This window comes from Mercurialis annua, linkage group LG7, assembly GCF_937616625.2.
Source record: "Mercurialis annua linkage group LG7, ddMerAnnu1.2, whole genome shotgun sequence".
NCBI lineage: Eukaryota > Viridiplantae > Streptophyta > Magnoliopsida > Malpighiales > Euphorbiaceae > Mercurialis > Mercurialis annua.
Genome location: NC_065576.1, coordinates 47,113,483 through 47,135,793, shown reverse-complemented (window position 1 = coordinate 47,135,793; position 22,311 = coordinate 47,113,483). Strand labels below are relative to the sequence as shown.

The 22,311-nt window shown below is 34.3% G+C and overlaps 5 protein-coding genes and 1 pseudogene across 5 annotated transcripts; 3 read left to right on the top strand and 3 right to left on the bottom strand.

Annotated features, from left to right (window-relative positions):
* Positions 1-411: 411 nt before the first annotated feature.
* LOC126655707 (uncharacterized) lies at positions 412-3,608 on the top strand. The gene is made up of 10 exons (XM_050349967.2): positions 412-621; positions 697-768; positions 975-1,054; positions 1,179-1,278; positions 1,360-1,413; positions 1,534-1,611; positions 2,742-2,839; positions 2,944-3,001; positions 3,097-3,218; positions 3,333-3,608. The coding sequence occupies exons 1-10, from the start codon at positions 454-456 to the stop codon at positions 3,484-3,486; spliced, it is 984 nt and encodes a 327-aa protein (XP_050205924.1). The 5' UTR covers positions 412-453; the 3' UTR covers positions 3,487-3,608.
* Positions 3,609-3,904: 296 nt separating this feature from the next.
* On the bottom strand, positions 3,905-11,716 carry LOC126657815 (protein ESSENTIAL FOR POTEXVIRUS ACCUMULATION 1-like). The gene is made up of 11 exons (XM_050352598.1): positions 11,317-11,716; positions 10,853-10,912; positions 10,653-10,723; positions 9,077-9,943; positions 8,861-8,954; positions 8,625-8,774; positions 7,757-8,539; positions 5,394-7,652; positions 5,209-5,269; positions 4,859-4,998; positions 3,905-4,498 (listed from the first exon to the last, which is right to left on the bottom strand). The coding sequence occupies exons 1-11, from the start codon at positions 11,393-11,395 to the stop codon at positions 4,191-4,193; spliced, it is 4,872 nt and encodes a 1,623-aa protein (XP_050208555.1). The 5' UTR covers positions 11,396-11,716; the 3' UTR covers positions 3,905-4,190.
* A 3,261-nt stretch (positions 11,717-14,977) lies between these two features.
* On the bottom strand, positions 14,978-15,789 carry LOC126657372 (uncharacterized; annotated as a pseudogene).
* Positions 15,790-16,185: 396 nt separating this feature from the next.
* LOC126657274 (uncharacterized) lies at positions 16,186-17,275 on the top strand. Its single transcript, XM_056103838.1, has 2 exons — positions 16,186-16,522; positions 16,642-17,275. The coding sequence occupies exons 1-2, from the start codon at positions 16,235-16,237 to the stop codon at positions 17,245-17,247; spliced, it is 894 nt and encodes a 297-aa protein (XP_055959813.1). The 5' UTR covers positions 16,186-16,234; the 3' UTR covers positions 17,248-17,275.
* Positions 17,276-17,750: 475 nt separating this feature from the next.
* On the bottom strand, positions 17,751-18,532 carry LOC126657573 (class I heat shock protein-like). Its single transcript, XM_050352281.2, is given in 1 exon segment — positions 17,751-18,532. A coding segment is annotated over 1 exon segment (447 nt). The 5' UTR covers positions 18,281-18,532; the 3' UTR covers positions 17,751-17,833.
* Positions 18,533-19,579: 1,047 nt separating this feature from the next.
* Positions 19,580-21,152, top strand: LOC126657567 (uncharacterized). The gene has a single exon (XM_050352272.2). The coding sequence runs from the start codon at positions 20,114-20,116 to the stop codon at positions 21,083-21,085; it is 972 nt and encodes a 323-aa protein (XP_050208229.1). The 5' UTR covers positions 19,580-20,113; the 3' UTR covers positions 21,086-21,152.
* Positions 21,153-22,311: the final 1,159 nt, after the last annotated feature.

Sequence of the window (22,311 nt, the reverse complement as noted above, 5' to 3'; positions counted from 1 at the left end):
AATTAATTTCATGATTGGTTGTAGAAATTTTGTGGATTCATGGAGAACAAGTTAGATTTTGGGGAATATAAGTCTACCGATTTATGTGTCTTTTATGATAAGCATGTAGGTTGATTTCGCTCTAATTGTCTTAAAAAGTGCTGCACGGTTGTAAGTTATTGCCGTAACATATCTATAAACGTGTCATCATACAACGGATGTGCTACATTATTTTTACAACAATCTAACAAAAACTTGCAATAATGGAATTCACTTACAACAATTATTTCTTAAACAAGTCCATGTCAAGTTTTTTTTTATCATTAAACGATCCCCATGTTCAACAAGTCAAGGTCTTTGTTTATCATTTTTTTTAAGAAAGGTCATTGTTTATCATTAAACATTGCCAAAGTCAACTGCTTTGGTCGTTGAAGCCTATGATAAGTTCTGTTATTTTGCCTCATTTTTCTCACAATGAAGTTTCCCTTCTTCTTATCCTTCTTGCGTTGGATAATTACTCTTTCAAAGAAACTATTTTTCATACTCCCATCGGCTACAATGGCCGCTACTGAAGCTAATACCAACCAAAATATTGTTAAAGTCATTGACTCACATCTTCATGTCTGGGCTTCTCCTCAAGAGGTAACTAACTCTAAAGTCAATACTAAGTTGATTTCATAAGCTGTTTTGCATTGTAATATTTTTGGTATTGTAAAGGCTGCAGATAAATTTCCTTACTTTCCTGGCCAAGAACCAACTTTGCCTGGAGATGTACAATTCTTGCTTAAGGTGCACTTTTTCATAAACTTTTCCTCTACATATGTTCAATGTTTGGCTGCTTTCTTATTTTGTTATCTTTTGAAATAGTTTCTAGTTTCTAGAACTTCGATGACTTACATTGAATTTAATTATTCTTTATGATAATTCCTAATTATTACAAGTGTAAATGGTGTTGTTTCTTGTTCTTATATTCTTGCTAATTTCTTCTATTATAGAACATGGAAGAAGCAGGTGTAGACGGTGCACTAATAGTGCAGCCCATTAATCACAAGTTTGACCATTCGTTAGTGACAAGGTCAGTTAAGACTGAAGTGTTGTTTTTCATAACATGGTCTAGGAATTTCTGTCTGTGTATGAACTGCATTATATTATATCCTCATTTATACGATAACTTATTACTATGAACTGCTTTTTGATAGTGTCTTGAGAAAGTATCCGACCAAGTTCGTAGGTTGCTGCCTTGCAAATCCTGCAGAAGACGGGATCGGAGTTAAGCAGCTCGAAAAGCTTGTCTTGAAGGTTAAGTCATCTTATAACACAGCCTTCGTATAGTCTCCTAGATTTGATTTTGACACTTGTTTAGTTATTCAACGATGCCAGGATGGTTATAGGGCTGTTCGCTTTAACCCGTATCTGTGGCCATCTGGTCAAAAGGTAATAATCTTCTTCTACAACTCGAACTCAAAACATAAACATATGATGTAAATCTTTGTTATGCTACACCAAATAATTTGTCTTGAATGCTTTTTGATAGATATTTGATAACAATTTCAGATGACAAATGACGTTGGGAAGGCATTGTTCTCTAAAGCAGGAGAACTTGGGGTACCAGTTGGTTTCATGTGCTTCAAGGTAGGGGTGGGCAAAAAAACCGGTCAAATCGATTAACCGAACCGAAACCGGAAATCCGAACCGGAAAATGTGGTTAACCGGTCCAACGGTTTAGGTTTAGGTTTTGATTTTTAGTTTTCATGGTTAATGGTTTAGGTTTAGGTTTTGGATTTCTAAAAACCGTGGTTAATCGGTTAACCGGTTTATATATATATTCATATATTTTTAATAATTAATAAGATATATTTTATGATCTGTGAAATAATATGGATTTTATAATATACACAATAAAATCTAATTATAAAAATATATTGACATATATTTTATTTAGGAATATTTATATATTTTAGGAGAATTTATATATAAAAATATTTTAAAAGAAATTTGTCGTTTTCCTTATTAAAATATTTACTTAACAGAAATAGGAATATTTAAGTATATAAATAGTAGAAAGTGGACGTGAACAACACCACAATCAATTCAAAAAATACAAACCTAGCTTTAATATTACTCATAAATTATTTATAAATAATAATAGTTTTAAATATTTGCATTGACTTAACTATTCATAAGATAGTTTAGATTTATATTTTTAATATAATTTGATTTTTCATAGTTTTTTTTGCTTGTAAAATTTTATCTTTTTTGTCTTTAATTTTTCTAATGGTTATATGGTTAAAAACCGTAAAATCAAAAAACCGAACCGTTTTTTATGGTTAACCGATTTACCGGTTAACCGTTTAAAATTTTAGGTTTAGGCTTTTAATTTTAAAAACCGTATTACAATGGACCGGTTTACAAATTGCCCTCATGGACCGGTTAACCGGTCCATGCCCACCCCTACTTCAAGGTATTACATTTCCTTAATCACATTGCATATTAGCGGGCCAGAATTTTTTTATAAGGTGGGTAAATATTGTACTGAAAATTGTAAGATGAGTAAAATTGATAAAATATAAATTTTAAGATGCACAATGCTATAAATTATATGGAAAAAATACTATATTATTAACTTATATATTCATATTTTTCAAAGATTCAAAAATAATAAGGTGGCAACTGTCCATCATAAATTCTTCGTATGTCCACTCCTGCATATTAGTTATTTTTTGTCAAATGCCACGGATGATAATTGCGGATTAAAATTCCAGGGACTCGATCTCCATATTGCCGAAATTCAGGAATTGTGCACAGAATTTCCTGCTACAGTTGTATTGCTTGATCATTTTGGCTTCTGCAAACCACCAAGGTAATTTTATCTGCTTTCTTGGCTTCATTGAATGGACTTTTTGCAATCTTCAGATGGGTGATAAGTCCAATTACTTGCTCTTGTGCACGTATCGTTCCTTGCAGAAACGATGAAGAAAGGCATACCTTCTCGGAGCTTCTAAAGCTGTCGAGATTCCCACAGGTATACGATTCCAATTCTTGTTTTGGCTTATTGTAAGCTCGAGCTTTTTTCTGCAGACAAACGGTCTCATACCAGAAAATATGTTAACTTGACAGGTGTATATCAAATTCAGTGCTCTCTTCAGAGTGTCGAATATGCCTTACCCGTATCCAGATTTGTCGCCTCTTCTCTCCCAAGTCGTCTCCGGCTTTGGTGCTAATCGCGTGATGTGGGGCAGGTCAGTATTTTTACATTATGTTCATTGTATGACATAAGATATTTAAGATGAACAAGTATGAATTTAAGGATAATGACACAGACATTAGTTGAAAATTTGAAAATGTTTTTGTAGCGATTTTCCGTTTGTTGTCGCTGAATGCGGTTATAGTGGAGCAAAAGAAGCAGTTTCTTCAGTTGCAAGTAATGTAGGTTTATCATCTTCTGAGTTGGAGTGGATCATGGGTAAAACTATCATGCAACTCTTTGAAGGTCATTGGCTTCCATAAGGAGTTTCATTGAATGCTCATCGGGAAATCAAAATTATGATTTTAGTTGCCAAATTGTATTCAATAAAAGTTAAAACATTTTAAAACTCATCAAAAGAAATAAATATTTGACATTATCGTTATATTATTATATAAATAGTATTAAATATATGCACTTTCTGTAACAAATAGCAAAGAGCTAAAAATTTATAATTAGCTGTTGAATGCCTAGTAGACAAAGTTACAATGGCTAAATTTGTTTGAGAATAACAGTACACGACATAGCCAGGACAAAATTGAGTTGGAAATCAAGATAATTTTCTTTAAAATTAAATTAAAGTAAATTTATAAAAATATAAAAATACTTAAATTGAATCAAATAGAACAGGTTGACTCAGTTCTTAAGTGAAATTTCTTTATGTTCAAAACAAAACCAAGCTAAAATATAATCAATTCTTTCTTAATAGGGTATTTTGTAATCTGGAGTTAAAATTCTATACAAATATTTTAACACTAGACCAGAGTCTAGTCATAATTCTCCCACCGTCTTCTATGCCTCGAATCAGGTTTAAAATGAACAAGCAAAGGGTATGGCGGATTTTTCTTTTTCTTTTTTAACCTTAAAATAAAGAATCAATCTATCTATTCTTTACAGATGTGAAGCCTATACAGATTGTAAACTTAAAAAATATACAAAATGAAGTTACAAAATGCTACTCCTAGTGCTAATCCTCAATCCGTTGGATTTCACCCATCATAATCCGATTGCTCGTTACTTTAAAACCAAGAAGAGCTGGATCTATTTGCCTTCCTTTCTTTCCTTTCTTTTTTCCACCTCGGCCACCTTGTCCTCCGTCCGATGCTTCTGTTGTCATGTGCCCTTCAGGAGCTGGGATCTTCTTTGCATTACTTTTAAGCATGTCTATAAATGATGGCTCCGAAACATCAGCATCCCCGCAAGATGACGTTCGTCGAAAACGCACATCCTTCTTGCTAGATGCCATGTCAGCACCTTGGTTTGCTGCATTAGGCCCTATGGATTTTAGGGGAGGAAAAATACTCCTTATCAGTATACACAGCACATTAGAATTAAAGGGCAGAAAACCATCAGACAAAGTTGTGCATTTGTTCAAACCAATCCAAATTTTGTGTCAAACCAAACTGAACTGGTGAATTTGGTTGATATTTTCAATTTGGTTTGCACTAAAACTGAACTAAGTTTCTTTACATCCAAAACCGAAAAACCAATTTTTTTATTATCAAAACCGAAACAAACAGAATCTGTCGATTTGATTGGTTCGGGTTTTGCACACCCCTATCCTCAGTTGTTTAAGTTGGTAACATAAGAGCATGTAAAGAGAGAGAAAAAAAACGGTAGCAAATGAAAACATACCCTCAATACCACTGGAGACTCTCCCCCTCATAATCGTATCAGAAACACTCTCAGCAAGCCCTTCTTGGGATGCTGAAGGTCGAGGGACAGGTGGTCGCCTCAACAATATATTTTCTTGTCCTTTGGATAGTACAGGTACCCTATCAAATGGAGTGTAATATATTAAACTCAAGGCTATTTAAATAAATGTTGAATTTGAAAGATCGAAACATGCAATAATGAAGCATGACTGAACATTTAGATAAAAAGATTACAAGGTGAATTATTCCTAACTAAAAACCGAAAACAAATATAGAAAGAATATCAAGTGGTATGACTACTCTAGTTTTTCAATCATAAATTGAACTTACTGATTTATGGAAATATCTTCAGCAAAAGAATTTTGTTGTCCACTCTTGTCATCGTAAAAGCCTGCATTAACACCAAGACACTATTCAGAATCCTTAAGTATTAAAAAAATAATGACAAAAACATAGAAACTTATAGAAAATTTTATTATAAGAAAATGACACTGGAAGAAACAATAGAAACTTACCAGGAACACTGAGAGAAGAGTGCCTGCTCAGAACATTAACCTGAACCTCTCCACGACCAGTAGTTGCCAAATCTGTTTGTTCAGCTATGCCATTTTGAATTTCAGTAACTGGAACCCTTGGCATGCCCTGGCTTTTGGATGCATATTTCCTTCCTTCAACCTCTAGGTACCCACGATTGGCGGAAAAATTATCCATGAAGTTAGAATCCTTGAGAGCTGCCTGAGGAGTCTCACTAATGCCATATAATGATGAATGCCCCTCACGTGTTGCCCCAGATTCAGATCTGAAAAGTAGTTTTTCTGTGTTCCCCAAATGGCTGGCCTGTTCACCAGCAACCTTCGCTGGTTCACGAGTATTAGAAACATAAGATCCTATTCCAAATGAATTGTTCATAATAGCTTCTTGGTCTGGAGCAACACTGAAATGGTGGTCCAAAGAGCTCGAACCGGAGTAGAGGCCTGATGGCAGCCTATTGTCAGAAGAAGATAAGCCATCATTTAGCTGTAGTGAATCAGCAGATTGATGGCTTGATTTCTGATGAAGCAATTCCATTAGCAATCTCCTTGACTTGTCATCATTAGATCCATCTGACATCCAAAAACTTGAATCTACAGTAGTCAATTTAGTGTCAGAATCCCTTTTCTGCCGCTCAGCATCAATGTGCATTTGTTGCATTCGAGATTCCATCCAGTCATTCGCTAGTGGCCCACTGCTTTCAGGCCAGCGACTGTCAATTGCATCCATGTGGGGAACATGGAATTGGTTCTGAACCAGGGGATGATGATGATTATGAGGATGGCTGCCAGAAGACAATGTCCCTACTTGACCAGCAGATTGCATTCGCGTGCTCAACTCATGTATATCTAAACCATGAGCCATAGCATTGACAATATCCATATTCATCCCTGAAGCACCAGCAGGCAAGGATAGAGATCTCTCAAAATTCATGGACCCAGGTTCATAAACTCCTTGCCGTAATCGATCTTGAAATGAGAGATTTCGCTCCATATGACTCAGCTGGTCTTCATGTAATGCCCTCTGCTGCCGCTGATAAAGATCTAACTGGCCAACTCCAGAAGCGTGAGATCTGGGATTACCAGCAAGACCCCTAAGGAAGTGATCATTCTCATTAATATTCCACATAGAATCAATATGCCTCTCTTCTTCCATATTCATCCGCTGTCTTACTCCCATTGATAATTGCCTCGCTTGCAGCTGTTCCTGAAGTATCTGATGTTCTAGAGATTGCATCTGGCCATGCTGTGCACGTGACAATAGCTCCAACATTTCTCTTTGCGGATCCTGTTGTGGTGTCTGGCCAAATTTTCCCTGACCATATTGCTGCTCAACAGATGGAACATAATGCCTCTGTGAATGATGGGATCGTTGTTGTTGCAGCTCATGAAGAAGTTGCTGCTCCAATAAGACCTGATCAACACGTGACTGCTGGAGGCCAGAATCAGAGATCTGACCATGCAGCAACTGTTCAATAAGCACCTGTCGAGCTTGTGATTGTTGTCGTTCCTGCAAGAGCTTCTGCTGCTGCTGTTGAAACTGCTGCTGCTGTAACTGATGCTGCTGGAGCTGAAGCTGCCGTTGTTGTTGTTGTTGTAGCTGCTGCTGTTGTAGCTGCTGTTGCTGCTGTTGCTGTTGTTGCAGCTGCTGAAGTACCAAAAGATGTTCCAAATCTGGCATTGAATGGTTTGCCAGTGGATGGTGCATAAGGTTTTGCCCTGGTACATGTTCTAAAAGTGATTCATTCAAGTGTGAATGAGATGACAGCATATTTCGTTGTTGGAGCTGCTGCTGCTGCTGCTGCTGCTGCTGCTGAAATTTACGTGATATAAGCTGCTCTGCTAGATCAAAATGGTTTGGCTCTTGTTCAACAAGGGGCATATGGTGAGCTGCAGTGGCATCTTGATATGAGTTAGGGACAGAAAGCATATCTTGTCTATAAACATCAGCCCATTTCTCTGAAACGGAAGCTGGGTCGCTCAAAGCACCAAAAGGGGCAGACCTTCCCAGGCTTGAAGACAAATCAGATAGCTCACTTTGTCTAGCTTGGGAGCCTTCAAGCTCAGACCAGAATAAGCCAAAAGGGTGTAACTTGTTCTCACTCTGATACGGCAAACCAGGATCTGCCAATTCATTTGGAAGAGATGGAAGACCGTTTGAATTTGCTAAAAGATCACGAGAACTCCGAGATGATTGTGTGGTAGAATAGCCACTACTCCCTGGTCTTCCAGGAAAAACAATTTCTGAAAAATCAAAAAGAAATTTTAGTTTGAGACATAAGAAAACTTGCATGGCAAAATAAAACTAAAACCTAAAAGACATTAGTATACAGGGGAACAAAATGCACCTTCATCTTGTGCAACAAAATCATGAAAGTTTTGACCCTCAGAATGTGGCAATTGTAGAGGATTCTCCGACTCGGACATCCTTGACTGGGCATGCTGAACTGAGAGGTCGGTGAGGTCCGACAATGGCTGGCCAAGTTCAGTTAATGCAGATGGATCTGTATTTTCCAGAATAGAACCACTAGGTAAATCAGGCTCTAACTCTCCAACTAAAGCCCCAGACTGCTCTAACTCAGAACTAAGATACACTGCCCTCAACTTAAGGCTTGGCATGACCTCACCTAAACTATGGAAAGGGCTGCCTTCAGGAGCATCTGCCAAACGTACTGGCAAGTCTAAACCAAAATAACCCTCTTCAAACCACAACAAAATGTCAGCTCCAAGAAATGGTCCTTGAGTCATACCATGAGGATCGGTATAATAGAAATACAAGTCCTCGGGAAGAGTATCCCTATCCAGGTCTTTTGTTTCACTTCTATTCTCCAAGAGTGACATAGTGCCATGATGATCTTGATCAGCAGAGGGAAGAACAAATAGAGAGTTTGAATCATCAGGAAGCTTAGATTTAGAATTGAAAAAAGAAACAGACTCATTGCCATCAGAAAGAAAATGTCTAGTCATAGCAGAGTTCATCATCTGCCCATTTTCGCCAATAGCAAACTGTGAATCTGCCGGGGAAGAAGTGCTGATCTCTTTCATATTCCAACCACCATCGCTTCCCAAAGCAGGGGCAGTGAAAGCATCACCAGTTACCTTATTTTCCTCTTCATGACCAGAATCTCTTTCTGCAATAACAATTTATTTTTAACTAAGTGCATTAGAATATATGCAAGAGTGAAGAGCCGAAATAAAAAAAGCAATGTCACTCACCATCTAAGACATTTGAATGTGAAGCATGGTTCCATAATGATGGATCAACATCAATTTGATAAGCACCATTGCTAGCAGCATCTTGAACCAGATCAGCAGTCTCTTCAGAAGAAAATGAGGGAAGGGTACCTGATTTACCCTCACCAACACCTGGATATTGTGAAGGAGCAAAGAAAATAATTGAGATAAATATTAAACCAGAACATTAAAACAATCAAGCGACTAAAATAAAATACCTGAAACATTTTCAGTGGACCTCGCCTTTCTAAATGAGTTGTAAGCTACCTCACTACTTGTAATCTTACCCTTCCATATGTCAGTGAGTACCGCCTGCCAGAATTGCAACCCCGATATATTGCAAAGAGAATTTGATCAGAAGTTTATTTCTTATCTAAAAGAACAAACATCATCAAGAATTTGGATAGATATATTGCAGGAATAGAACCACTTACCTCTTCTTCAGAATCAGGAGCAACAAAAGCAAATGGTTCAACACCACCATCTTGGGTTAATGGAAAAGATTCCTCCATCTCTTTCGGCAATGCACCAAACGACGAATCAAATTTCTGCCGACGATAAATGTCAAGAAGCTTACCCCTCGGATAGCAAAACGTCTCCACTGTAAGATTTGGTTTTCCAATTACACCTCCACTCTTGTGTGACTGAGCACTGGTAGCAGAGCCTACAGATAAACCCCTACCAATAGCATTTGACCTTCCTCGGCCTACAGCAAATCCCGGATTTGAACCATCACCCCGCCCCCTCTCACCTCCAAATCCAGGAGCAGCTCGATAGGAAGTAGACCCAGCAGAATGAACCTCCAATCTGTGCCGTGGTCTCCACTTATCACGAGACTCCGAATCGCGCTCAGAAACTGAACGGTTGCTAATAGTAGATGATTGATTGTCGCTATGAGCATCTTCTTTCTCTTTCTCTGTTTCTGTCTTTTTCTCTGTCCGGGGCTCCTTTTCTTTGTCATCAGGACCCCACCGGGATGACCATTTGCTATCTCTGCGTGCTTCGTGCCCAGAGTTACGGGCACTTCCATCATGCCATCGATCAGAGGATGGCATAACTCTATTCTCCATCGTTTCTCTGACTGAAACATTTTCAACACGGCGTTCTGTTTTCCTACGATCTCTTCGAGCACCCAGTAAGCCGGTTTCCCTTTCCTCTTCACGCCAGCGGCGACTGCTTTCATTCTCAGTAGCAATCCTTCTCCAATCTTTTTTGTCATCGGTTCCTTCCAAACGCCATCCTTCCTTCTGGCTGACATCATTGGTATTGCCGAGAGACATTGCACTTAGAGCACGAGTGTCCTGTCATACACCAATGAAAAGTTATCCACCATGAAAATAAAATTAATGACAGCACTGAAATAAAGGAAAATAATAGAGAATAAACCAAGCAAACAAGGAAAAAAAATAACATCTAATCTAGTGGCCTAGGCCTTCAGCCACTTTTTAAAGATCCCAAGCAATAATTGAATGGATCATTGTATCTAATCATGGAAAAACGTAATAAAATCGCAAAAATATCAAAAATGGAAAAAAAAAAGTTTTTAATCTACATTAGCTCCAAAAATCCTTAGCCATTAATAGAACTCTCTCAAACTTTCACTTGTAATGGTACCCCTGCACCTCTACGACATCTTCAACATTTGTAACACAACAACTCGAACACCAACGATAACAAATTGACAAAAACTGCAGACACAAGGATCACACACAAGCACAACCTCTCTCGCTTTCTGCTTCTAAAATTGTTTCTAGTGGTAAACACCACTGCTTAGAATGGAGAAATAAAAAGCTTAACAGGACATGATAAAGACTACAGAAGCTGAATAAGCCACAATGTGAATACAAACAAAGCATAAAGCAACAATTAGAAGGGAAGTTGTCTGAACAAAACAAACACATGGACCAAGTGCAGAATCTCAGAAGAAAAATCTGTAATCATTATAACAGTAGCAAACTCATAGGTTACAAAGAACCCAAAACATTAATAAAAGGAAGCTCGAATAACCACCTTGGTCTCATTTGGTTTGCTATAGAGCCACTGAGGAGATAAAGGAATGCTGCTTTCAGATGCCAATTGATCTGCGACAAATTTTCAATCAAAATTACAAACAAACAAACAAGAAATTTCCGATATACACAAGTTGAAAATTAAAATAAATCCAATAGCTATAAAAACACAAATTCCCTGAATGAGATATATCGAGTTACCTTTCGTGTCATCATGCAATCCGACATGAAGCTTCTCCACATCATTTCCAGTCGCATCAACTAGCAACAAAAACAAACAAACAAATAAAACATCAGTAACCTAATTGGCCAGCTTCATTTTTAGCAAAATTAACTACAACTTAAATTGGAATTTACCAATTTTTCTATTATAAATTCATACATGACAGATTAACACCAGCAAAAAAAGCACTAAAACCTACATTTAAAAAAAAAAAACAGATCATAAAACCAAATCTAGTTAGTAAAGAGTAACAATATACATTAAGAAAATTCAAATAAACCTAAATAGTAAAATAAAAACTCAAACAAATAAAATAGCATCGATCTTAACCTAAATAGCCAGTCTATTAATTAAACATACATAAATGTAATTTAAAATTAAACAAAATAATCAATACTTAAAAAGCTGACAGATCAATTAAATTTTAAAAAAAGAGTTGAACCTTTAGGGTTCCAGGAGGAGTGATCGGAGGGTTTAGAGATAAGGAGATCATCGGGCAGATCGAGCTTACGGTCAGCCATCGAGACGGTCGTGAATGATAACGGGAATGAGAGAACCAAACGACAAAGGGAACCGAGTTTAGAGATCGAAGCGAGAGATACAGAGAGACGGCAGATTATAAAATTAGAGAATACAAAGGAAGTGAAATGAAAAACTGTGCGTTAGATGAAGAGGATGATGCAGAGAGGGAAATTTAGGGTTTTGATTGAAGAAATTTGAGTGTTTGTGTGAGTTTGAGAGCAGAGAGAGAGAGAGAATTAGATAGAGAGCAATGCCGATTGAGAGAGACGGAGAGAGGAGATTAGAGAGGAAACGGGTGAGCAGGAGGAACAGGGCTTGGGTTGGGCCTTTATTTCGTTCTTTTAGCTTTGCTCTATCAATACAATACTATTGTTATTTATTTATTTTGTATCCATAAATTTTATATATAATAGGCTAATTCTCTATTTTAAAATTAGCATATTTGGAAAATAAATTAAATATTGAAGTACTAAAGTATACAATAAAATAATTCATTCTCATCTATACACATTTAATTCTTCTTATCCATACTCGGATCCGAAAGCGGTGACGTATGATTCTATCAGATCCGTTTGAGGTTTATGAACAAGTCGGATCTCCTATATAAGACAAATAAGAGAAACGAAAAAGGGTGAATTTTGGGTTTTCGTCCCCGAATTCACTCTGATGCTTAAGTCAGTGTGGTATTGGTTGAGAGAAATAAATGTGTGTCAAATATAAAGAAATGAGAGTGTTACCATTTTATAGGCTTTTCCGCGTACTTTTCTTCTTTTGAGCGAGCGGGGATTATAGGGTTTTGTGGTGATCTATCAAGACTATTACCCTTTTATATGTCTTTCCGCATGGTCTTCTTATTTTGAGCGATGTGGAATTATTGAGTTTTGTGGTGTTACATCGTTAATCCTCACAGCAGTTTGCGTCGGCTAGGTATAAAAGATAGAATTGGCGAAAAAGTTTTTCCATCGCCAAATCCATCACCAAAGGATGATGGCTAAAGCGACGGATTCTCTAATTGGCGACAACAAAATTTGGCACCAAAGGCGTCGGCCAACAACGCGTTTGGCGACGACCGTCGCTATTCTGGCAACGGAGAACGAAAGTGCGTCACTGATTCTTTTAGCGATGCGATTTTTGTCAACGGACTCAATCCGCGGGAAAGTGTATTCCTACGGAATTCAGCCTTATAGTGACGGGGAAAAAACGTCGCTAAAAGGTTGTTTTTAGTAGTGAAATAAAAGTTAATGGGTCAAAATCTATGAATGAAAATACAAATTAAATTCTCACTCTCACTAACGGCATGTGTAACCCACCCATTAGCAGAAAACCCCCGGAAAATTAATCGATAATAAATACACAGATATGAAAATTATGAATAATAATAGTTATTTCATGGGATGATATTTAAATTGTTATTTATCAAGTAAAGTTTTAAGAAATAGTGATAGAAATTTAATTTTATTTTGAAATAAAAATATTTATATTTTCAATTAAAATATTTATATGTGTATATATTGGTTTTCTTTGGTTTATAAGTTTTTAAATCGTAAACTGAACCAATTTTCTTTTTATTTTCTAAACCAAAATCAAAATAGCAATTTTCCAAACCGTAATATTTGATTTGACTTAGTTGAATTGGTTTGATTTAATTGGTTTGAATTTTTATATATTCCTTCTTTCTATTTTAAAATCAAACAATATGATTCTCCATTTTCATTTTAGTCAACGATTTAATTTTTTCGTCCATTCTTTTATGTTAGTCAGTCAAGTTAAAAGATTTAATAAATAAAAATTATAAATTTAATTTATTTGCCTTTTACTTTTCTTACTTTAATTTTTTTTATTATCATTTTTTTAATTTAGTTTTTGAAACTAAAAATAAAGAAAACTAAAAAAGTACTTTTTAAAAGATTAAAACTTTAATAAATATTAAAAATTAAATTGAATTCGTTAGTTCACTAGATATCATAATAATATGATTTTTATTATTAAAAATATAAATTTAAGGATTAAATTAAATATTTTTTTAGTGTAGTATTTTGATTCAGGATATAAAGACTAAAACGTTGACAAAAATAAAACTAACGGATTATATAGTTTATTGTCAAATAGAAAGGATAAAAGTATAAATTATACTATATATAGGAAGCTTGAGAATAATTTATTCTTTTTCAGAATTATATTTATTTTTCTTTCTTTAGTTGTTGCACAAAGATTCTCAAGTTTCATAAATGACATTTTTAGTTTGAATGAGCTTCTTGGATTAATTCCAAGACCGTTATAATTCATATGTTAATTTCCAGAATTTCTTTTGACAATCACCCTTGATCTTAGCACTGAGTGTTTATACCATTTAAACTCTTACTGGTAATTTCTACAGTAAAGTATTAATACTTTTTTTTATCTCTTTTGTTGTAACAGCTTTTAGCACTAGAGCTTGATTTGGTTTTATATTAGTATTAAATATTAATCAGTTTTGGTAGACTGATATGATAAAGTTTTCAGATTTAAAGGGAAAAAACTATTCCAATTCCAGAGCTCATGTGATCTCTTATTATAGTTTGACTTCAAATCAATACATAACACAACTTCATCTAAGGCATCTCCAAAGGGAGTCACCATTTTTCTCTCATCATTTTTCAATTTGCAAATTCACTCCAATGGTCATCACCAAATTGTTCACCAAAAAACATACTTTTGTACTTTTTAATATAATAATCATTTTTAATTCTTAACATTTTATACACTTTTTACCAATTACACCCACAAACTTATTTATACTCATATTCGTCCGAATTATAGTATTATTCATATTTTAAAAAATAAATTGCTATTAATTTTTTTGATTATGAATATCTTATAAAATTTAATTTATATTAAAATTATTTAAAATGAACATTACATTAATTTATTTAAATTAACACAATAAAAAAACTAACATAAACATTACATTAATTTATTTAAATTAACACAACATAAAAAACTAAAATTAACAAAAACATAAATCAATACTCATAATGACTATGGTTCATCCACAAATGCTCTATTAAAGCATCGCGAAGTTTAAGATGAGCATTTTTATCTTTAATTTGTCGATGTCTCGAGAGAAATTGTTGGAATCGAATATGACCATCCACTGCTATTTCAACCGGTTCATCTGGTACCGGTACTTCCATTGCATCTTGAATTGTTGCATTAAGATCTCGTTCGTCCTCGATTATCATGTTATGCATGATAATACATGTTGTCATAATATCATGGGCTTAATACATAGTTTGACCCCTGAACTTATACCCTTTTACCCATCTAACCTCTAAACTTAACGTCTCACCTATCGAACCTCTAAACTTGTTAAATAATCCGATTTGACCCCTGAACTTGATAAATTTGTAAATATTGAACCCTTCGAGTCCACCTGTCACTTGAAACATTCTAGAAGAAATTGTGTACGGAGGGGTTCAATGTTTACGTATTTATCAAGTTCGGGGGTCAAATCGGGTTATTTAACAAGTTCAGGGGTTCAATAGGTGAGACGTTAAGTTTAGGGGTTAGATGGGTAAAAGGGTATAAGTTCAGGGGTCAAACTATGTATTCAGCCTAATATCATGTAGCACATCTTTTTTCCAAAATCTTGAAGGTCCCGCAATAATTGCGAAACGCGATTGTAAAACTCCGAACGCACGTTCCACGTCTTTCCTGCATGCCTCTTGTTTCATGGCAAATAATTTTTTTTATTTCCCCGCGGCTCATAAATTGTTTGAACAATATTAGACCATTTTGGATATATGCCATCTGCTAAATAATACCCCATGTTATATTCTTTTCCTTGAATTACATAACGAGCGGGGGGAACTATACCTTGAGCAAGATTGGAAATCAGATGTGATGACTCTAACACATTAATGTCATTATTGGATCCCGACATACCAAAATAGGCATGCCATATCCATAGATCATAATCTGCAACAGCTTCAAGAATGATAGTTGGTGATCCACTACGTCCAGCATATTGTCCGGCCCATGCCGTTGGACAATTTTTCCATTTCCAATGCATACAATCTAGACTACCCAGCATTTCTGGAAATCCACGTTGCTCACCAATATAAAGTAGTCTTGCAACATCATTCGCAGTAGGGGATCTTAAATATTGCTCTCCAAAAATCTCTACTATTGCCCTACAAAATTTCTTCATGCTTTCAATTGCAGTTGACTCGCCAATTTTTACATATTCGTCAGTAGCATCTGCAGGTAAACCATATGCTAGCATTCGAAATACAGCTGTAATTTTTTGTAGAGTTGATAATCCAAGTCTACCGGGTGCATCACGTCGCTGTTGGAAATATGAATCGTGAGATTTGACTGCATTTACAATACGAAAGAACAAACTTCGATTCATGCGACGGTATTGAACTTTTACAATTTTTTTTTTACTTTATCCATAAAGAAGATAAGGGTAAATCCATTAAATGTAAAAAAAAGTACAATTTTTTTTCATGATTACTTTATCCATATGAAGATAAGGGTGAAATTTATCCAACGATCAATTTTTTTACGAAATCCATCTGACGGTATTAAACTTTTACGATTATTTTTAATTTTTTTTACTTTATCCATAAAGAAGATAAGGGTAAATCTCATCTAACGATTGATATTATTACGAAATCCATCCAATGGTAATAAATTTTCACAATTATCTTTTTTAACTTTTACTTTATCCATACTTTGTTCTATTTATTGAAGAAGATTTTACAATTCTCCAACCCACAAAAAAAAAATCTGTCTTCTTTTGAATCAACAATATCACCTTCATATTTTTTAATAGCCTTATTTTCATTACAAAAATGTCTATTCGAACGTCCGGTTACGGTGTGCATGAAGATATACGATTATGTGAAGTCTATATGGAGATTTCTCAAGATTCTATTAGAGGTGTGCAACAAAGTTCAACTTCATTTTGGAATCGAGTTGAGGAAGCGTATAACAAAGATAAAAATGAAAATTGGGAGGAACGCAACGTTAGATCGGTGGGTGATCGTGTTCGTACTATAGAAAAGGCAATCCGAAAATTAAATGGGTGCATGAGACAAATCGAAGCAATGAATCCTAGTGGAGCATCGAATGAAGATATTGTAAGTACTCGAAATGTAATTTTATATTTTAATTTTATAAAAAAAATCGTGAAATTTAATTTAAATATTTATTTACTTTTTTTATAAATTATTAACTTGACATTTTTAATAACTTGCAGTTAGCCCAAGCAAAAATATTACTTATGCAAGATCCAAGCTATAGTAAGGGTTTCAAATTCGACCATGTTTGGAATATCATGAAAGATTTTGAAAAATTTAATAATATTAGTAAGAAAAGTACAAACTTTGTATCATCAGAGTCGGACAGTCCTATGTCTGATTATCCTACGGGATCTCCAGGTTTATCAAAATTTTCTATGAATTTAAATGATGATGGCGCAGGTAATTCATTGGCTGAAAGACCTACGGGGGTTAAGAAATCGAAATTGAAAAGAAAAAATGACGAAGAAGTTACAAAAATCCTCAACTCCATCAAAGAAGATAATAAACAACTAAGGGAGATGCTGAAGAAAAGTCAGTCAGACAGAGGTATATACATGGAAAGTAATTCCAAAAATATGGCACTCAGAGAATTTAGAGAAGAAAATAAAATTTTGATGATGGACTTGAATTCAATTGTTGATCCAAATATGCGTGCATATTGGGAAGCCGAACACAGGCGAATATTTCAAAAAAGAGCTCAACAATCATCCTCTACTTCAAATACTTTTGGTGACTATTTTACTAATATTGGTGGATCCGATACCAATCTACCAGATTATTGATAGAATATATGTTCTATTTTATTTATTATGTAATGTCGTAGTATGTTTGTTTTTTAGGTTATTATATCGTAAAATTATCTATGTAATGTTTTATATTATTGTCTCGTAAAATTAATTATGTAATATTTTTTTAATTGTCTCGTAAAATTATTAATGTAAGATTTTTATGTTATTGTTTTATAAAATTATTCATGTAATATTTTTATATCATTGTGTCGTTAAATTATTTAATAAGTAAATAATTAATTAAATATAACTATAAATTATATGTACTAAAGTGTAAATTAACCATATTATTTTATTCAAAAAGTGAAATGGTGAAGGAAAAATTCCTTCACCATTTTTGATGAAAAAGAGTGTGAGGGAGTTACCAAAATGTATTTTGGTGACTCCTTTGGAGATGGGGAGTCATCAATTCCCATTTTGATGACTCCCCTTGGAGATGGTTGTAAAACTGTCATTAACATTAGATTAAGAAACAAAAAAAAATACTATCATTTAAAACAAACTTACTTATACTTCTTATTTTATTTTTATCGCATCACGCACGCTATTATCTGCCATTAGATTTACAAGAAACATTATCTCAACCAGAAATATCAATAGACTTAACATCAGGTTTCTTGACCTCCTCCTTAGGAACACTCACTGTAAGAATCCCATTCTCCATCGAAGCCTTAATCTGATCCATCTTCGCATTCTCCGGCAGCCTAAACCTCCTCATAAACTTCCCGCTGCTGCGCTCCACGCGGTGCCACTTATCATTCTTGTCTTCCTTCTCGACATGCCTCTCCCCGCTGATTTGAAGAACTCTGTCATCCTCAACCTCCACTTTCACTTCCTCTTTTTTGAGCCCCGGAAGCTCAGCTTTGAAAACATGAGCTTCCGGGGTCTCCTTCCAGTCGACACGGGTGTTGACAAAGGCCAAATTTTCACCGGAAATTAGCGAAGAGGACGACGGAAACGGGAATCCTTCGAAAGGATCGAATATGCTGCTTCATGAGTTGCCAAAAATACTCGGAATCAATGCCATTTTTCTCTGTAAAGTAAGAACTGGATTTGCTTTGAGTAGTTATTGATTATTGTCTGTTCTTGTTTATTCTGATGCAGGAGATAATAGAGGAGGTTTGTATTTATAGTGTTACAGGGAACAATTTAGAAACAGAGATCATGAGGTATCTGGTAATTTCTATGTCTGTGGCTTCCATTGTTAAAGCAAGAAGTGAAGAAAGTATCTGGTAAGTTCTTGAATTTTAAATGAACATTCTTGATCTTTAAATGTAAAATATGAAATTTGGGCCTCATCTTATTGGTCTCGTCTCTTGAAACCCAACAACACTGCATGGTTCACAATTGTATTAATATGGGATTAGAGAGAAGATTAGAATGATAATATTTCACTTGAAAACAATAATGAAGTTGCATAAAATATCTATTTTTTAAAAAATATGGAGTACAATTTACTAATTACTACTATCTTTTACAGACAAAAAGAGAGAACGTTTCATGGCAAGTTAAAAATCTAGCTTTCAAAGAATTGACTTAACTCTAGGATTTATGAAATATATAACTTAACTCGAATTGTTGAATAAAAAACTTTCACTTTCATTAATAAATTATTATTTTTTATGCTAGGAGATACAGTGAAAAATTGGTCCGTAGCTGCGATGTACGTTCATATTAAATTGATTGATAAGTTCAATTTTATTTCTCATATATAAAAGATTTATGAAGATTGAATTAGACATAATATTACATTTCAGGAGTCTAGTGTATCCAGATTACTATTTTTTTTATAAAATTCTATTTATATATATAAAGTACTAAAAGGAATTTAATTGAATGTATATAACTAAATATCACTTCAGTTCTAGATTAAATTCTCTCCACATTTTTCTATTATGTTTTCAAACCAATCTCCTCTGATTTATTTTAGTATTTCTTATTTAATGCAATTGATATCGGAGATGGTGAATTATGAGTGATATTTAAAAAAAACATAACCAAATTAAAATCTATGAGTTTATGTTCAAATTACAAACTCAAGCTTAAAAATAACAGTTCTCTGCGTAATGAAAATAGATAATGCCATTATGCCAGTAATAGAATATCTAATTTTTATTTTTTGAAAAAACAATGTCTATTTCATTATGAATTTATTTCCTAAAATAAATAAGAATATAAAATTATCCTAAAAATCACTTAATTTACAAAAATATTTATTTAGTAAAAAATTATAATTTTATATAAAAATTAAAATTCTTAAAATAATTTATATATGTTTTTTACAATAAAAAATACATTTTTAATACATATTTGATACATATTTATTATATTATCAAAAACTCTTTGAAACATTTCTGATATAATAATAATACGTAAACAATGAAAACTTATTTAATATTTTTATAAATTTTAAGATATTAAAGTAAATTTTTTGAAATATTTTTACAGTTTTTTAAAATTTTCCATATAAATATAGTCCAAATTCTACTCCACGTCATTTTGTTGGAAAGAGTAGCACCTACGAAACAATTGGAAGTGGAAAAACCCATCAACTTCTGGGCCATATTAGAGCCCACACGAAACTTCCACTGAGATAAAATTTCATAAATCAACGAATAGAAGACTCTAAAACACTCTAGAACCAGCCTTCAACATCATTAACAACCTGAAGAAGAACTCCATAATATCCAATCCATGCTGTCAAAAATATCCCCTCCTCCCTGAAACTTCTCGAACCTACTCGTAGCGTACAGATTCCCCATTTAAACACCACCGTCTCACACCAAATTATAAACACATCAAAAAAATCAAAACAATCCAATCAAATTCTCACAGCTAATCAATCAAACAAGCAGTCACAATGATGAATAATTATCCATACTACACTAATCAATTCACGTACCCACACTACTCCTCTCGCATCCCCGTCGAAACCAAAACGACGCCGCAGCCGCCTCGGAAAGTCGTTACGATCGCTGTCTCCGACGGATCTGAACGTCCGCCTCCGCCTGTGCCTAACAAGTCAGACTGCGCTGTTAAAATCCAGAAGGTGTTCAGAGGATTTCTAGTGAGAAAGAGCGTGAAGAAAATTAGCGAGATAAGGAACGAAGTTGATGAGATTGAGAAACTTTTAGCGACGGAGGAACAAATAGAGGTGATGAGAAATGATAGTAAAGAGAGACTGAAAGTGAGTGAGATGATCATGCGTTTGTTATTGCGTTTAGATTCCGTTCGCGGCGTTGATTGTGGCGTTAAGGATTTGAGAAAATCGGTTATTAAAAAAGCTATTAGGTTACAAGAAATTGTTGATTCTGTTGTTTTGAATAGTAATAATAATAACCTCATCGGAGATGATCAAACCGCCGATGCACCGCGGCAAGAAGCAGAAGAAGAAGAAGTGATTAACGGCGTCAACTCTGATTCTGATTCCGTTAAGAAAAATGCAGAACCGGAAATTATGGAGATGAGTCAAGCTGATTCGACAATGGAAATCAATGAGGCTGAGAAGGAAGAAGGAGAAGTAAATTCTTGTGACGGAGAAGATAAGGAGGTGGTGCCGGCGGAGGAGAATGGCGGTGGCGGGAGGAGCGGAGAGTTGATGGAGAAGATGAAGGAGGATAATGAGAAAATGATGGAATTAATGGGGAAATTGTTTGAAAGAAATGAGATGCAAACGAGAATGTTGAGTTCTCTTACGCAGAGAGTTGAACAGTTGGAGAGGGTTTTGGTTTGCGAGAGGACCAAGAGGAACAAGAAGAAGAAGAGGAATTCAGGTGGAATTGCTGATTTTTTTGAATCAAATCAAAATTGTAAGAAATTTGGAAAAAGATAAATTAAATTTTGTTGGTGTTGGGTACAATATTAAATAATGTGAAGATTTCAATTGTTCTTGCTGTTCATTGTTTTTTTACTGGGATTACTATACTTTTGGTGTGTGAATTTTTTACAAAATAACAAGTTAGTTTTTGAACAAAAATTTATCACGAATCTGTGTGAACTTGTTAGAAAATTATAAATTGGTGTTTTTAGCAGGTCACCAACAAGTTACAGGTTATCCTAATGTATTGAATTGACATTTTTTCATTTGGAAAAAAGTTCAAAATAATTCTTTATTTTTATCCTATATACAAATTAGATATTTATGTTATTAATTGTACAAAAAAACCATTTTCATCACAAAATTAAACACTTAAATATTTTTTTATTTAATTAATATTAATTACTATAATTAAAAATATTCAATGCGACTCAACATCGTCTACCGTTTCACGGATCCACCATTATCCGATTTACGGATACACCGCGAAAAATAAATAAAAAATTAATTTTTTCAATTTATAATAAAAATATTAAAAGCCGAATTACAGACCCTCCGAATTACGGATGGGCCCAAAATTTGGACCCACTAGGACCCAACAGAGCTCCTTCTCCGGGGTTTGAGAAGGAGAAGCTCCTTCTCATGAAGGAGCAAGCAGCTCCTTCTCAAATGAGTAGGAGCGAGCTGCTCCTTCTCAAAATGAGAAGGAGCGGCGCTCTTGCTCCTTCTTAAAGGAGCAGGCTGCTCTTTTTCCGGCGGGTCTTCGTGGGTCCGAAAACATAACTCTGTATTTTAATTTTTTTTATTTAAAAAAGATTAAATTTTTTTAAAAATAATTAATTAATTTTTTATTTAGAGTTTATTTGAACGTTTTTAAAGATGAAGGACTAAAACTGAAATAACGAAAAAGTTTGAATAATGGTTAAAGTCAGAAACTGGCAAATACATTGCTTCGTAATTATTCAACAAGTTGCAACACCAGTTTGATACAAAATAAAGTTCAAACACCATATCGTCATTTTGTAAAAAGTTGAAACACTAAAAGTATAGTAATCCCTTTTTTTACTTTTAGTAGAGTTTCTTTTATGCTTTAAATTGTTATTATTGTTTACATTTCATTTTCATCTTCTATGTTTATGGCGATTTAATTTTATTTTTTAAAATGATTTTTTTTGAGAGTTTTAAATGACTATTTTTTTTTGAAATTCATCGGATCTCATTAAATTGAATATGAAACAGTT